Source organism: Onychomys torridus, chromosome 2 (genome assembly GCF_903995425.1).
Source record: "Onychomys torridus chromosome 2, mOncTor1.1, whole genome shotgun sequence".
Lineage (NCBI taxonomy): Eukaryota > Metazoa > Chordata > Mammalia > Rodentia > Cricetidae > Onychomys > Onychomys torridus.
Window position 1 is genome coordinate 35,378,072 of NC_050444.1, and position 15,380 is coordinate 35,393,451.

The following is a 15,380-nucleotide window of genomic DNA, read 5'->3' on the forward strand; positions in this document are numbered from 1 at the left end:
TGTGGATGAGCCTGTCATCTGGCGAAGGAGGGGACTGAAAGTGGTGGGCAGAAGTGGACCATTCCTGACTGCCCAGGAGGGACAGGGTTGTGCTGGGAAGCTTTGGGTCACTGTGGGGCCCTCAAAGTTCTGGCTGCATTGGAATACACTATTTCTAAATTTAATTTTTCTGATGCACCAACTGAGTGAGACAGAAGCAGAAGTATAGTGCATTGCTCCCCCCTCCCCAAGACTATGTTCAGCATGTACAACCTGAAGGTGCAGCACGGAATAGGTCCAGAGAAGGGTTATGCAAGTCTCCTAGCACATTGCCTGGTGGAAGCCATAGCGACCGCTTGCATTGTTTCTCCTCAGCCATTCTCTCTCTCTCTCTCTCTCTCTCTCTCTCTCTCTCTCTCTCTCTCTCTCTCTCGGTTTTTCGAGACAGGGTTTCTCTGTGTAGCTTTGCGCCTTTCCTGGGTCTCACTCTGTAGACCAGGCTGGCCTCAGATCACAAAGATCCGTCTGGCCATGGCTCTGCTTCCCGAGTGTTGGGATTAAAGGCGTGTGCCACCACCGCCTGGCTTATTCTCCATTTCTATACAGTTGGACCACCAGGGGTAGCATGTTATTTGTTTGTGTGTGATTCGTGGCTGGGGATATAAATAGATGGCTTTAGTCATGACTAATAGCACACAGAAAAAAGATAAATAAGTTAATTCAGAATGTGTCCTGTATGTACTGTAGTGATACTGACATGGTTCACATAGAGTATATATAAAAAGTCATTCTTTATTGATACATAATATAATACTTTCCCTAATAACGTAAATTACACAAACGTATCTGTGGCTCTAATTCTGGAGAATTGGAATATGAGTATGGACAAAGTTTGTTTCCAGTTTTCCTTTCAGGCTGCCAGTGGTTTGGGACTCATGGGGCTCCTCATTCTGGTGGGAACGGATCTGGTGGGGCAGCTCTCAGCAAGTCCCATCGGAGCGTGAATCCTTTACCCTCATCTAAAGACGATATCTTCTAACAGAAGGCCCAGGCGGACTGGTGCGGGATGGTGGCTCTCCAAGCCCACTGGTACTTGGAAGAGCAGATATTTTATGAGAATCCCCTTAGAGGGCCTCCCTGCCCTCAGGGTCCACTGACGAGAGGTGATGACGGGCCCTTCCGGCAACTCACAGGGAACCTTTTTCTCCTTTCAAGTGCCTGTGTCCGGTTCTGCATATTTTTCTTTCTGGAGTCAGTAATAATTCCGTGGCAGAGAACACTAGTTTAGGAATACTCTGTAAATCAGTTGACGAAGAGTACCCTGAGAGCCTCTTTATTCTGAACCGCACAGTCCTTTAGACACAATTTAGTGTTTCTTACCACTATAAGCTTCTCTGGCTGGATAAGCTAACCAAAATTGATAAACTAGCCTCTTTTCAACTTTCAATCTTTAGTCTCACCCAATGAAAAGAAGGAAAATTATACGAGACTGTTTCTTTTACGACTGTATTGACATCTGGTTTTCAGTTAAAGGTGAATCTATGGCCACAAAGAATGAATATGGTAACTTGCATTTGTTGCAAAGAACTAGAAAGCCTGTAAATTTGCTGCAGGGAAAAGAAAGCTTTCTTTAAAAATGTCATCTACTGGATTTTTCAGCTTACGATTTTGTGTATAAACAAAGTGAAAATGTCCTGCGTAAATTAAAGTGTCCCGTGAAACACTTTGTAGATAAATTCATACGGGGGGCTCGTTTTCCTCAGGTGGCAACGGGGTAAAAAGAAAGTGACTACAGAAAGGGATAAAAGGTCCCCTGGCCTGGGTGTTTTTCCAGACTCTGCCAGCAAGGCTGCGGCGTAAAGAATGAGTCTTATGAGAAAGTGATTATTCACAGCAAGCCTTGAGTTGGTGTCACTGTGAAAAATTCTTCTCTACTCCGTACTCTCAGCAGGAATAATAGATCTAAAAGAAAGGAAGCAGGAGTTACAAAGAACACTGTCTGCTGCCAGTGACAAGTTATGTACGCAAAAGTGATGGGCAAGCCCATCGCAAATCGACAAATGGGTTCTGCAGTACATCAAAGGCTTGCCCTCAAGAGTAGCTGCGAGTTGACGGTCAGCAGTGGTATTTTCATTAAATGTGCACTGAGTTCTCTGGTTGTAATGTTGCTGATCATGATTATTTTTTACTTTAACGTGGCCTTTTCGTCTTTCATCATCACACTTTAAATTACATAATATAGTATAAAATGCATGCAATAGCGAATGATAAAATTGTATATTATAATTTGAAATCAACTCAAACACTAACTCATGCACTGTAAAATGCCGCAGCCTCTTATATTAATTAAATAATAAACAAGCTGTGTATGGTTATCAGCCTTTACATGCAACATAAATGCTATAGGCAGCACACACTGAAACACCTTGTGCTATTGTACAAAACAGATTAAACCATCAAGGGTGTGTAGCCCAGAAGCAGAACATAAACTTACCATGTATAAAGTCCCCCAAAATTAATGAAAGATGGATCTTGCACCAAATTATAAACATTCACTGAACTTTTAAGGAAAAAATATTTAAGTATTGGTATCATTAGATCAAATGTAGCTATATCATAACTGTCAATTAGATTAATCTATTAACATTAGACATAGCATGAAAATATTTTAAATAAGCCTACTTTGTCTTAAAAGTTTATTTTCAATTCTTTTTGGCTTATATTAAACAAGACTTTTCACCCTAAGGTTGAGAGTGTGGATAAAGACAGAATTAATATAATCATGTGGTAAAGGAAGTATTCATGGTAAGAAGGAAGTCCAAACCAAGAGAGACTTACATGTCATATTTATTGACTATACTTCCAAAAAGTCACGATCTTCGCATGATCCCTATGTGACTTGGAAAACCACAGGCTGAAGTATTATTAAATTGATATCCTATTTTAATTAGCATATTTTAAATGCCTTAATATAAAAAATTAAAATTTGGAAATATTTTCCCTTTTCTAGTTATTAGTAAGCATGAGTGTGCTGGCAAATTTTTTTTGGCTATTTTAATGATAAGTTACAGCATATACCCAGCATACAGATTAAATGCTTCAACTTATCTTTTGTCTTAACTTGCCATCTGTAGTCACTTTCAGTAAATAAATACCTTAATCTCTGTATTTTATGGCTATTAGTATAAACAGATTGAGAACAAAATAACAAACAGCTTACCTTTGTTAAAACTGCTATAAATCAAATCTTGTGTTTCTAATACAAGAATCTAGGTCTTCCTCATAATGTAAACACGATCGGGACAAAATTCCCCTCTCACTTAGGTAAGCCCCAAAGGATACATTTGACAAATACAGTCAAACGCTGTTTTAAAAGTGAAAAACAATACCAACAGAATGAGTGTCTTTCTACAAACGCAATAATGAATATTGCAGCGGCTATTTTCAGTTTCTGAGATTTGAAGTCTGTTTGTTTTCTCATTGGCGTGTGCAGTTCTGTCATCATCATATTCCTGTCAAAACAGATAATTGATATCAAAATATTGATTTCAAATATGCATTGAGGCTAATAGTATGCTGGGCAGATCATTTAGAGCAGGAATTTAAAGATGTGTTTTCTGGGTTTGTTTTAATTCTGTAACTTGCATGTCCCAAAATTCTCAAACATGGATGTAAGTTTCAAAAGTCCCTTGTTCCTCATTGCCACTCCCCTAGTTGTCGGTCACGTCCCAGGAAGCTTTGCAGAGGGACATCAGGAAGCTATGGCTACCAGATAGGTGACAGGTAGGTCCTACCAGCCAGTGCCAATGAAGGGGCTTTGGATGACATGTCTTCCAGGTCATCAGGCATTGGGCTTGTTCTGTGGCACCAAGTTAGGGAAGTACAGGTAACCCTAACGTCCCTTGTGTCTACTTGAATGTGCTAAGGGATTGGGCACGTGTCTGGAAAGCCTTCAGGATTGACTTAGTATCTCTAAATACGCATCTCAACTAGGCACACTCCTTTTCACAGATGGGAGGAGAAAAGTAAGAAGTTGGTTCCAGTAAATTAACTTCTAGATTGTAGGAGCTCAACCAGACAAGCTAGACTTACATACCAAATCTAATCATGAGCTAATTAGAAGCAGGGTCCTTCACCTTTTCCACCTGTGAAGGGCTTGTTTCAGGGCCCCCTCTTTCCCTCTTTGGACTTTCTGAATCATAGATGTTCTTGGGATAGCAGACATCTGGGGTATGCATTTTACCTTCTTTTTCCAAAGAAGTTATCAGAATATCCAAGGAGTCAGAAGTTACTGCCCAAAGTCACCACAGAATAATCACTCGATGAAAACTTGTCACTGGCATACTGACAACACTGGTCACCCTGAAAGGCCACTGTATGATTCACAGTTTCTATGAAGATAGTTGTGAGCAGATCTACAGGGGTCTTGTTTGGTGGGGTTGCTTGTTCGGTTGTTTTTTAAAGTTAAGCACTACTAGTGATTTGTGAAAATCAGCTTGATGACTGTTGGTGTGGCTTGTTTCTAATGCACTGCACTACATAACACATGGAGTTTCATATTAGGAAACATGAGGGCTACTTTTCAGCAACTTAGAGATGCCAAAGGTCTTGAGCAAGTGTCCGTATTATTCTATAAGGAGTTCCTATCTATGAATGTCATTGTCTGGTGGAAGATAAGAGAGACACAGGAGCCAGGGGTTGTTTCCTCAGCCTTGGCCATTCCCAACTGGTCTCAGTAGGTATTGCTGGTGTCAAGACATAGTGAGTGACACATGGGGCTGCAGAGATAGCTCAGCAGTTAAGAAAACTTGTTGTCCTTGTAGACGATGCTGGTTCGGTTCCCAGACTCCACATGGCAGCTCACAACCATCTGTAATTTTAGTTCCAGGGGATCTGATGCCCTCTTCTGATCATTGCAGATACCAGGCACACTTGTGGTGCCCATACACACTTGCAGGCAAGACTCATAAACATAAAAGCAAAATAAATATTTTCTTTAAAAAAGGCAGTAACAATAGCTAGCCATCCCATGACTTCTTCCATTTTCATTCTGGACAGGAAGGTATTGAAACAATTAGAAGGCAAGAGAGTTGTCTGTTTTCTCATGGTAAGTTTGGATCACTGACAAATGCAATTGGGGTCCTAAGAATGTGGGCAGGGTAACTAGACTTCTCTAAAGACACACTTCTAACATTCTCATGTTATTTTCATCTATAACTGCCTCAGCATCTTCTTAGAGACACTGTTTATTCAAGGACTTCAGATTTACTCCAAGTTTGTGTTTCCAGGTTCATGGTCAGAGGTAGAGAGCATCAGTGTGCTGCCCGTGACGTCCATCTACTTGGCACTGAGAATAAGGCCCATTGTAACTGTCTTAATTCTCTTTATTAATTTTCCTAAACTAGCTTGAATCGTGCGGTGTACTTTTACATAATTATGGTACAAGCAAAAGGCTTGGGGGAAAGAACAACCACTACAGTATCAAAGCAGAATAAATATTTGCAGAAATATTCTGCCATAAGTTAATATTTTGCATAAGGGGCCCTGTACAGAATCTGAGTTATTCCCGGGGCTTGATCCAAAAGAACAAGGCTATGGCCCACCCCTAGACACCCAGAGATGATGATGGATCAGAAAAAGGTCAGCTGGAGATGCCATGCCAAGAATAAGACAGAAGGGACCAAAAAGGCAGAAAAACAGTGCCGCGAAGTCCTGAAAGCAAAAGCCTCTCTGCCGATGACCGTGAGTTTCTAACTCACATGGCACTCTGCCAACTCCCCGCACCCGAGCTGTGTGCTGCAGCCTCTTATGTTGGCTGGTTCCCCAGCCATCCATGTGAGCATTTTACAGCCTGGCTCTGTGAGTGTTAGGGGCTACAGACTGAGGGCCAGCAGTGCATGCAGCTTGCTTGTTTTATTTCTCCTAGTCCTCTGTGAATCTTAGTGAAGGAGAGTATGGAGGGAGACATTTGGGTTCTGGTTGTTAGTGTTCACCTGAAAGAGAAGACGGAAGCCTATTGGGTTAGTTAAGAGCTCATGGGCCTATCCCCACACCTAGACAGCTGTTATCTGCCCCATCTGCTCCTGCTGTTGAGACAGTAACTTAACCTGTGTGCCTGACCTTCATCTTTTTCCCACTCACAGTGTACTGGTGTCAGTGTGACATGCTAAAACCACACTCTTCACCACACACACTCAAGCTCTGTATGCACTTTGTCACCTGGTAAAGACCTAGTAATGGTGTGTGAATGAGTCTCTTTCAAGGCAATGAAGTCTCCACTGACATGTCAATCATTTAAGGGCCTAGTGTTGACATAAAAGGTTGGAGCTCACACTGGATGATGGAGACTGCACACCCAAGCTCAAGGCTAGAAGAAACAAACAGGCACATACCCTGGGCCTATTTGTTACAGGCAGTGGAGGACACACTTCACAGCTGGAGTCCCCTAAGCTCCAAGCAACTGACAAGCCACAAAGAACCCTGGTCCAAACTGACAGTGGCGGTCCAATGTCTATGTCCCATAAACTTGGGGAAGCCTGGAAAGATGATGTGAATTGAAGACCTAGAGCCCTGAACTTCTCAGAGTCCTCATTTCGCATCTATAAATTAGGTTAGAACTAAAAGCTCTTGAACCTTCTTCCACAAACACAAGTAAACGACCTCCCTGCCTTTTCAAGAATTCCACAAGAAATGGAAGTCAAGTAATCCTTATCCAAAATGTTTGGAACCAAAAGTATTTGGAAATTTTTAATTTTTTCAAATTATAGAATATTTGTTTATACATAGTGAGATAACTTGGGAACGTGACTCAACAGAAAATTTACTATTATTTCGTGTGCACCCATTATACTTAACCCAAAGACAATGTTAACGCAATATTTCCTCTGTGTTTTGACTGCGGACTCATTGCCTGAGAAGTATAGAATTTCCCACATATGGCATCTTGGTTCAGAAAGTTTAAGATTGTGGGACATTTTTGGATTGGTTTTTTTTGTTGTTGTTGTTGTTTTTTGTTGTTGTTTTTAACTCAGCCTGCAGAGGAATTGTCTCTTAACAAAGAGGTTTGGCATTATTGGGAAGGAGGGGTCTGCAAGGCACACAAAATGTCAAGGCAGACCACTCTCATAACCAAGTATGGAGGAGTGGTCAATCCACGGTGCTTCAACACTTCTGGAACAGGAAGACCAACCCTAGGATAGGAAATGGCTATGCTTTAGTGATGTTCAAATTTAGTAATTACTGTTAAATTTTCCTAGCAAAAGACAATCGTGGCTTTGCACTGGCCCCTTTCTTCCTCAGGATTGTTTGAGCTATTTGGCTCTTCGTGTGACTGGTCAGATTAAAATGTTAGTTATGGGCTGGCAAAATGGGTCAGCAGGTAAAGACTTTTGCTGCCAAGCCTAGTGACCTGAGTTTGATTTCTGGGGCCCACATGATGGAAGGAGAGAACGGACTCCAGCAAGTTGTCCTCTGACCTCTACACATGTGCCGTGGCCTGTATGCATACACATATATCACACACACAATAAAAATGCATTTAAAAGTGGTTTTAAATGTTATAATTCTATATTCTGCTATCCAGTTGTTTTTTCCTTATGCAAAGTTTCTAGCTTAAAAGTCCTCAGCATAAATAAAAATTTCCCCCTTACATATGATCTATTTCCAACTCTACACTGATTCTGTGTAGATTTGGGGATCCAGAGAAACAGGGTATCTTCACCAGTCTTCTCTCTTGCCTATCTGGGCTGCTGCCTTGGTCCATGGAGCCTTGTACGTCACTGAATGCCATCTGTAATTTTTGAGAAAGAAAATGAATGAAGGCTTGCCTAATAATTGCCCCCTTCTCTGCCCACCCCAATGCTATTAGAAGGACAAGGTCTGGCAAACCAGTCTAAGATCCTAAAAGTTGTCTTGTCCTATTATCACAGTTCAAGGGACCCTTTCTAAAACACCACCCTTTATCTGCACATGAGAGTCTTGCAGTCACAAAACTAACAAAGGCAAGCGGTGGCCAGTGCCATTCCTTGCTAACATCAGTTCCTCAGACCTCTGCAGTCTTAGCAGGAGATTCATTTGGACTCCAGAGCTGCTGTTGCATTTACCACAGGTAGAATCAATCTGTCTTTGGAAGTTAGATCAGACCTTTTCCTGCCACACCGTGAATGCATTGAGAGCAACCCTGTCCATGGCTTCCAGGGCAGTGCTGTTTGCCGTGACCTCCATGCCCAGCAGCTCTCTGAGTTCTTTCTTCTGCCTCAGGGCTTTTGAACTTGTTGTTTCCTTTGCCTACAAGGTTCTTTTCTCTGAACTCACCTAGCATTGCATATCTCCCTTGGCTGGCTGTATGTGTCCTGTACTTTCAGCCCTACCAGACCTACTAGGTGGTTTGTTGGCCTGTCCTCTTGTTCCGTGGCTCCCCTACTAAGAGGCTAGTTCATAGGATGAGGTTTTGTGTTACATTCCCATTATGTTTTCAGCACCAGAAGCAGTACTGGAAGGAAGCTGCTCTTCACAGACAATGGCTGGAGGAGTGAGCACCAGCTTGGTAGCCAGCTCAGCTGGGCAGAAATACAGACTCATTCTGAAGTCCTTGCAGTCACTAGCTCTGTGCCCCCACCCCTTGTAGTCACGGGGTCTCAGGCCAGAAAGTGGGAGTGTCTTCACACTCTCCAGCCTCAGTGCTGCACATTCATTTGTAAAATATGCCCACTTGGCAATGGTTCCAAGAAGTGTGAGCACTGCCCCAGGACTTGTGTTCACCAGTGGTCTCAGCTCCTCACAGCCCATCACATGCTTTCTGAAAGTTCATTTCAAAAGCACGTTGCCAGCATGTTTGGTATGCTTGTAGAATAAAAGTGTATTTCCCCCTTGGAATTCTGTGTGCCCTGCTCTCTGTAGTAAGCACCCAGCTTGAGTTTCTCAAGACCTATGTTTTGGCACCTGGAAATGGATTTAGCTTCTCTTTCTGTCTCTCAAATCTATAGAATCCTTGTGGCTTTGAACTTTGTGCTGTTTCTTGGAGCCAGAGTTTGTTCAGCTTAAAACCAGGGTCTCTGAAAAGGAGCTTTGGGCTCCTCCCTCTGTTACCTAGTTCTTTAAAGCAAATTTGGAAATTCTAAAGCAAGCAATCCCAAATGACCGTGAACACCTAATGGATTCTTTCAAAACAATCCAAAAGTTTCTGAAAGCCCTGAAAGACAGTGGCTTCTGAAAATGGAGAGAAGAAAGGTCCATCCTCTGGGACAGGGTTTCAGGAAATGAGAACGAAGGGAGGGAGGGAGGGAGGGAGGGAGGGAGGGGTTCCAGTTTGGTAGTAAACACACATAGGACAGGCAACACATGGCATGTGTAGGATATTGAAGCCTGTTAGTGTTCTCCAGGTTTCTGAGAGTCTTTGAAACTTCTGTGTATTTTAATTTGTGTGTGTGTGCGTGGTGGTGTGTGTGTGTGTGTGTGTGTGTGTGTGTGTGTGTGTGTGTGTGTGCGCGCGCGCGCGCCCGTCTGAATGATAAGGACCAACCGGGATTTCACACATGCTAAGGAAATGCTTTACAACTGAGATACACCCCAGCCCCAGAAATCAAGTGTTTGATAGGCAATCCAGAGCAATTATGACCTTCCTCTTACTCACAAGTTCACAGTCTCAGAAGTAAATGGATCCTTTTCAGGGACTCTATGTACTTGGGCTTAAAGCGCCGATACCCTTTCCTGTCGTTCCCTAGACAGTAAGAGGTATTTTCATTCCCAAGGTGCTACCTAGGCCCATTGAAAAGCACTCTTGATTTTTAAAACTCTCCTTCCATTTAAATCATTTTACAAAATTCCCCTGATAACGAGAATGCCATTGTTACTGGGGCCTTTGTTTTAACCAAATCTACCTTGGAGAAAAATCTGTACTGCAGGTGAAAGCTTGAAGCTGTTGACTTTTGATTAGAGTTAAAAGACACTAGACAGGCCTTCATGTGGGGGTCCAGCCTGGAACAATGAGATTTAAACACAGCTAGCAGGAGAAACAAATCACCAAGTGTGGGGAAACCATGGCAAGAATGGGTCCTCAACTGTGTCGGCTCACTTCTCAGTGGGTGGAAATTGAAAACAAAATCAGTTGACCACCGGCTTCCTTACACCCTGCTTTCCAAACAACCCTTCCCATCTTAGCTGGGGAACTCTCAACCAGTTTTGATTCCTTGAAGTCAAGCCCACCCACCTTCCTTTTTACACATCTTTAACTCACTAGTTCCTGACTTGCACAAGAAGAGAGAAAAGTTCTCTGAAGGCATTGCGGGTTTTCCTTACGCTGAAAAAGAAAATTTAAAAAGCAACATAAAGATTGCATTGCTTGATAAAGTTCTGAAATTTCTTTTCCCAGAGTCAGAAACCCTTTAAAGCTAGAATTATGTTGTTGAACACACAAATAGTTATTCTGTCTTTCAGACTAAGGCTGGATTGTTTAGGCTGAGAAGCAGTATGCTGTTTTCTGAGAACGACTCATTTTGCAAATGTTAAATTCACAGTCAGTGTGGAGGGAAGGACCCTCAGCCTGGCTTTTCCTTTTTTCTTATCTGAGGTCAAAGACCTCAGGAGAGCCAGAGGAGGGTTACAAGGTCAAAGTCTTTTCCTCCTTGGAACTGGCTGCTTGCTGGGAGAGGGCTGCCTGAAAAAGAGAAGCTTTGGGGAGAGGTTGGGGCCAGGTCACGTGTTTAATTCTGTGAAGGAACAGCTGGTTTGAATTTCTTTGCACTCCTGTCTGGTGCTGCCTTCCTCACAAACCCATGGAGAGGAGGATTTGTCCAGAGGAGCCAGCAACATGAAGAACCTACCTTCTATTACTGTGGCGCTTTTGTGGCCAAGCTGAATTTGCTCACTGGCAGAGAGATGCTAGAGTTTACATAGTTAACTCTGTCTGAAACGTACCAGAGCCTTTGTCTGGAGAACCCTTTGCTAATATTATTTTTTCACAAAAACACTACTAGAAATGAGGATCCTAAGGTGCAGTGGGTTTTACGGAGACTGAGTAAAATGACAGGGATGTGACCAGCCTGTAAAAGCAAGCCAAGTGTGAGGATCGCTCGTTTCTGTACTAGACGCCTTCTCTACTTCTAAATCACTCATGTTGACAGAGGGCCACTTCTTCCCACAGCCACCACAGGGGCTGGGCATAGAGGAGGAGGATGCTCACTCGGTGTTTCTGTATGAACAGGTGCAAAAACTGGGGACCCATGCGGCTAAGCTCCATTCAGCCCATGACTGTGACTAGATGTTCTGAGCAGTGCATGTGCCATGTCCGTTCACAATAGTGTTATTCTACAAAAACTAGTAAATCTCGTGCTTATGTGTGTACCAGGAACATGGAATGCTAGCAAAACAGTAGAAATAACAGGAAAATGCTTGGGGAAAGCACACCATGTGGCTTGATTATTTTTTATTTAGTTTTGAAGTCTTCCACGCTTTTTAAATCCTGAGCATGTGGGTACACATGTATACACACACACACACAGAGAGAGAGAGAGAGTGTGTGTGTGTGTGTGTGTGTGTGTGTGTGTGTGAGAGAGAGAGAGAGAGAGAGAGAGAGAGAGAGAGAGAGAGAGAGAGAATAAAACTCACATCTCTCAAATAAACAGTAAACCAGTAACAGATTTCTTGTCTGGCCTTCTCGGCACACTGGCCTCAGGCTCTGTTGGTGTGTGGCTCAGCAGCAATCAGAGGTCATAATATCATTGGCAGTTAGCATCAGGTTTAATTTTTCTAGCATGTTGCATTTACCAAAATGTCTGGTTTCAGTTATGCCAGGCACTCTGTGAATCAAGCTTTGAGCACTATGGTATGTTTAGATACCTGAGGTTTATGGAACACACATGCTAATTGTTTTCAATCACTTTCCTTTCTAAACACAACAATGTGTTTTCCAAAGCTGAGTACCAGTAGTCCTTGATGACATTGCTCATTTCTTATAGAAATGGGCCCCAAATAGGTAAAAATGTCAATTTAACAAGACTGCCACCTACTGATGGACACAGTTGAAAAGCATGCCAGTTAAGGTGTGTTTAAAATAACTGTTTGTTTGTTTGTTTTAAAGGTGCTTCTTAAAAATTAACACACACCATTTAAATTGCATTTTAGGAATGTGACCAAGTCCATATAGATGATGTTTCTTCAGATGACAATGGCCAGGACCTGAGGTGAGCACCTTGGTACACAGACTGACCATTCCTCTGCAAAGAGTTGAATTGTTCAGCTAATTAAGACGCATTTTCTGTTTGATTAACTCTGGGCTTTTCCTGACTCTAAATAGCACATACAACTTTGGGACAGATGGCTTTCCTGCTGCAGCCACCAGCGCTAATTTATGCCTGGCCACTGGTGTGCGAGGCGGTGTGGACTGGATGAGAAAGCTGGCCTTCCGCTACAGACGTGTAAAAGAAATCTACAACACCTACAAAAACAACGTGGGAGGCAAGTGGCTGGTGGAGACCTCTGTGGGCTGCCTTCAGATAGTCTAGCTAAAATCAATCCCCAAGGTGCCGCTCACTCTGCGGCTCATATTGTTGGGTGTAATAGAAAAGGGACAGTTTCATCCAAGGAAATTCTACTACAACTTTGTGACAAATATAAGATGAGAGCCAGCTGCCCTGGCCACCTAGTGCCATTCACTGACCAACAGTGACCTGGAATGAGTTCCTTGACCTCTCCCACACTCAGTGGTCCTTCCCAGAAAGCCTTGTTCACAATACAAGATGGGTCATAACTTCCACTCTTCCCTACCCTGTGCTGTGTGTGTTAACCTGAGTCTTTTCAGTGTGGTTCTCAGGAGTCTAAGCGGCTTGAGTATAAAGGAAATGATAGTCAGGTAATACAAGGCAAGGTGTATAGATGAGGCTGTTTCCAGGATGGCTGGATCTAGATGCTCAAGGGATATGGTGCCTTCCTCGGCTAGGAGCCAGTCCTAGGTCAGTGACTCACAGGAGGTGGCAAGATGAAGCCCAGGAGTCAGGGCTTCTAATTCACCAGTTATTCTCTCAACTAGGGAGGGTAAAACATCACACCATAGAATCGGACAAAATTCCAAGACTCACTGTCTCTAACCCGACCAACGACACGCACCCACCCTAGAGCCAGAAGAGGCACTGGAGACAGTCCATCAGAAGAAAGGGCGGTGGGAATGTCAGGACAGATATTCCCTGCAAAGTAAATACACATTTGCAGCTGAATGATATCTGAAAACTTTCAGCTTAAGGATAGTGGTGGTCTCTGTGAAATGTTTTTTCTCAATGGATCTGCATGGCCACATGGGTGAGCACGTGGGTCTCATGGGCCTTTTCCCCTCAGGTCTGCTGGGCCCAGCTAAGAGGGAAGCCTGGATCCAGCTGAGGGCCGAGATAGAAGCACTCACGGACTCCTGGCTGACCCTGGCCCTGAAGGCCCTCTCCCTCATCCACTCCCGGTGAGGCCCCCGTGGGCATGGGCTGGGAAGCGGGCATTGCTCAGGCTTTCTTATCTTGAAGACTTATTTGTCAACAGTCTTCCTTTCTTCTTCATGCTCTCACAGGACAAACTGTGTGAATATTTTAGTAACGACTACCCAGCTCATCCCAGCACTGGCGAAAGTCCTGCTGTACGGGTTAGGGAGTGTGTTTCCTATAGAAAATATTTACAGCGCCACTAAAATAGGTGAGTTCTTTATGCTTATAGCTAATCCTTTCCCTTGAGGCCAGTGAATGGGGAGGGGGTGGATGAAACTTGTTTTCGGAATTCTTGATGTATCAGAAAAAGAGAAGAAGAATAGGAAATATAACCCGTGTGACCAAGTGATTAAAATGTTACTTTACTGGAGAAGGTGAAGACTGGGCATTTAAGGTACAAATGATTTAACATCAAGTCTGAGCTATTGTATTTACTCTTTTAGATAACATGAACACAAACATTTTGTGAGCTGAAGCAAAAGTAATACAAACTCATACAGTGTGAACAGTTCATGATAGTGCTCTCTGTTTTACTGGAAATAGGCTTTTGTTAGTTTTAGCTCAGTATGTGTAAAAACTGACCTCTCACTTTAATTCTGGGAAGACAGAAAAAGGAGGCTTCTCTCAGGGAGAATACATAGTTGGGAGTGCATAAAGTCTGTTAAGAAACATAGTTAGGATATAAACTAAGAAAAAAAGGATCAAAGTCCTGACTTGACCTCAAGGGGAGCAAATAACTATCTACAATCCATTATAACAAAGAAATATGCAAATGAGCCTCCAGCAGGCTTGTACTAGATGTGGAGAACATGTACCAGGCATTTTGCATGTTCATCTTTACATTTTACAAATGAGGAAACATAAGCACCCAGGCTTCAGTGGTTAGGGTAAATGGCTAAGAGCCAAGCCTCAGGTGGCTCTGTTCTGAAATGCCCTCCACAAGGAGCTATCCTGCTAAGTGCCTGACTGTGTGCAGGGCTGAGGAAGCTGTTGCTCCCAGCCAGGAGGAAGCAGAGGTCAGTGTGAGCAGGAGTAAAAATGGCGTTTGCTGGGTAGAGAAGGGCAAATAAGAGCATTTATTAGCAGAAATCAAGGGAACAGAGAAATGCCATGTCAAGGGCTTTGTGATTTGTCTCCGAGCGGCAACTGTGCAGTACTCATGAAATGCTGAGGCTGGGATCAGATGCCAACATGCATTTGTGTCCTGCATATTGCTAGAAGGCAAAAAGAGCATGATGTCCTCACAGGTAGAAAGAAGGCTATTTCTGACTGCTAACGCCATCTGAAGACCAAAGGGCAAAAGCAGAGTGCCTCAAGTCCAACCTCCATCTTCCCAGGCTTTTAGTGTCCTGTATGTCTCCTTCAAAGCATTTGCTCAGTGATCACTTAATTCCATATTTGCATATAGTGTGAATTGTCCACCAGATTGTAATGTTCCTGGGGGCCTTTTGTCTCTCTCTGTCATCACAATTGCTCCAGTGCCCAGCATTTAAAATATATTCAAGGAAGGCTTTTGAATAAAAAGGAGCAAGTCGTGTGTGTACAGAAGGAAGCTGATGCGAGTTTCTTATAGGCAGTGGGGCCAGCATGAGCATGTTAACCAGGAAAGCGAGGTTTCTCATGACAGAGGTGAGTGCAGAGAGCCTAGGCAGATACACCGGCCACACACAGGAACTCTGCCTATCTGAAGTCGAAGAGCTACTCATGCTGTGTAAGCTAGCACATCTTATAAGTGAAAATAATGAAATAATGAAAATAGACATTGAAAGCCCTGGAATTATTGCTTACTGTGTCATCCTGTGAAGTCAGTGTGGAGGTCACTCAAGAGAAGGGGCCAACTTCATTTTTTTAAATATTTTATGTGAAAAAAAAAAAACTCTATATAACCCAAGGTTTGCAATAAAACCTGTAGGTGACAGTACACAGGCAAGACGTTTTCTT

At 43.1% G+C, this 15,380-nt stretch overlaps 1 protein-coding gene across 6 annotated transcripts in view; it reads left to right on the forward strand.

The window, feature by feature from the left end:
• The window catches only part of Eya1 (EYA transcriptional coactivator and phosphatase 1), a 147,542-nt gene that overhangs the window by 118,623 nt on the left and 13,539 nt on the right, over window positions 1-15,380 (forward strand). For all 6 annotated transcript variants that reach the window (XM_036178963.1, XM_036178967.1, XM_036178962.1 and 3 more), the window contains 4 exons: window positions 12,100-12,158; window positions 12,272-12,432; window positions 13,306-13,420; window positions 13,526-13,647. In XM_036178963.1, coding sequence (XP_036034856.1) covers window positions 12,100-12,158; window positions 12,272-12,432; window positions 13,306-13,420; window positions 13,526-13,647 — 457 coding nt within the window. The remainder of the gene's footprint in view (window positions 1-12,099; window positions 12,159-12,271; window positions 12,433-13,305; window positions 13,421-13,525; window positions 13,648-15,380) is intronic.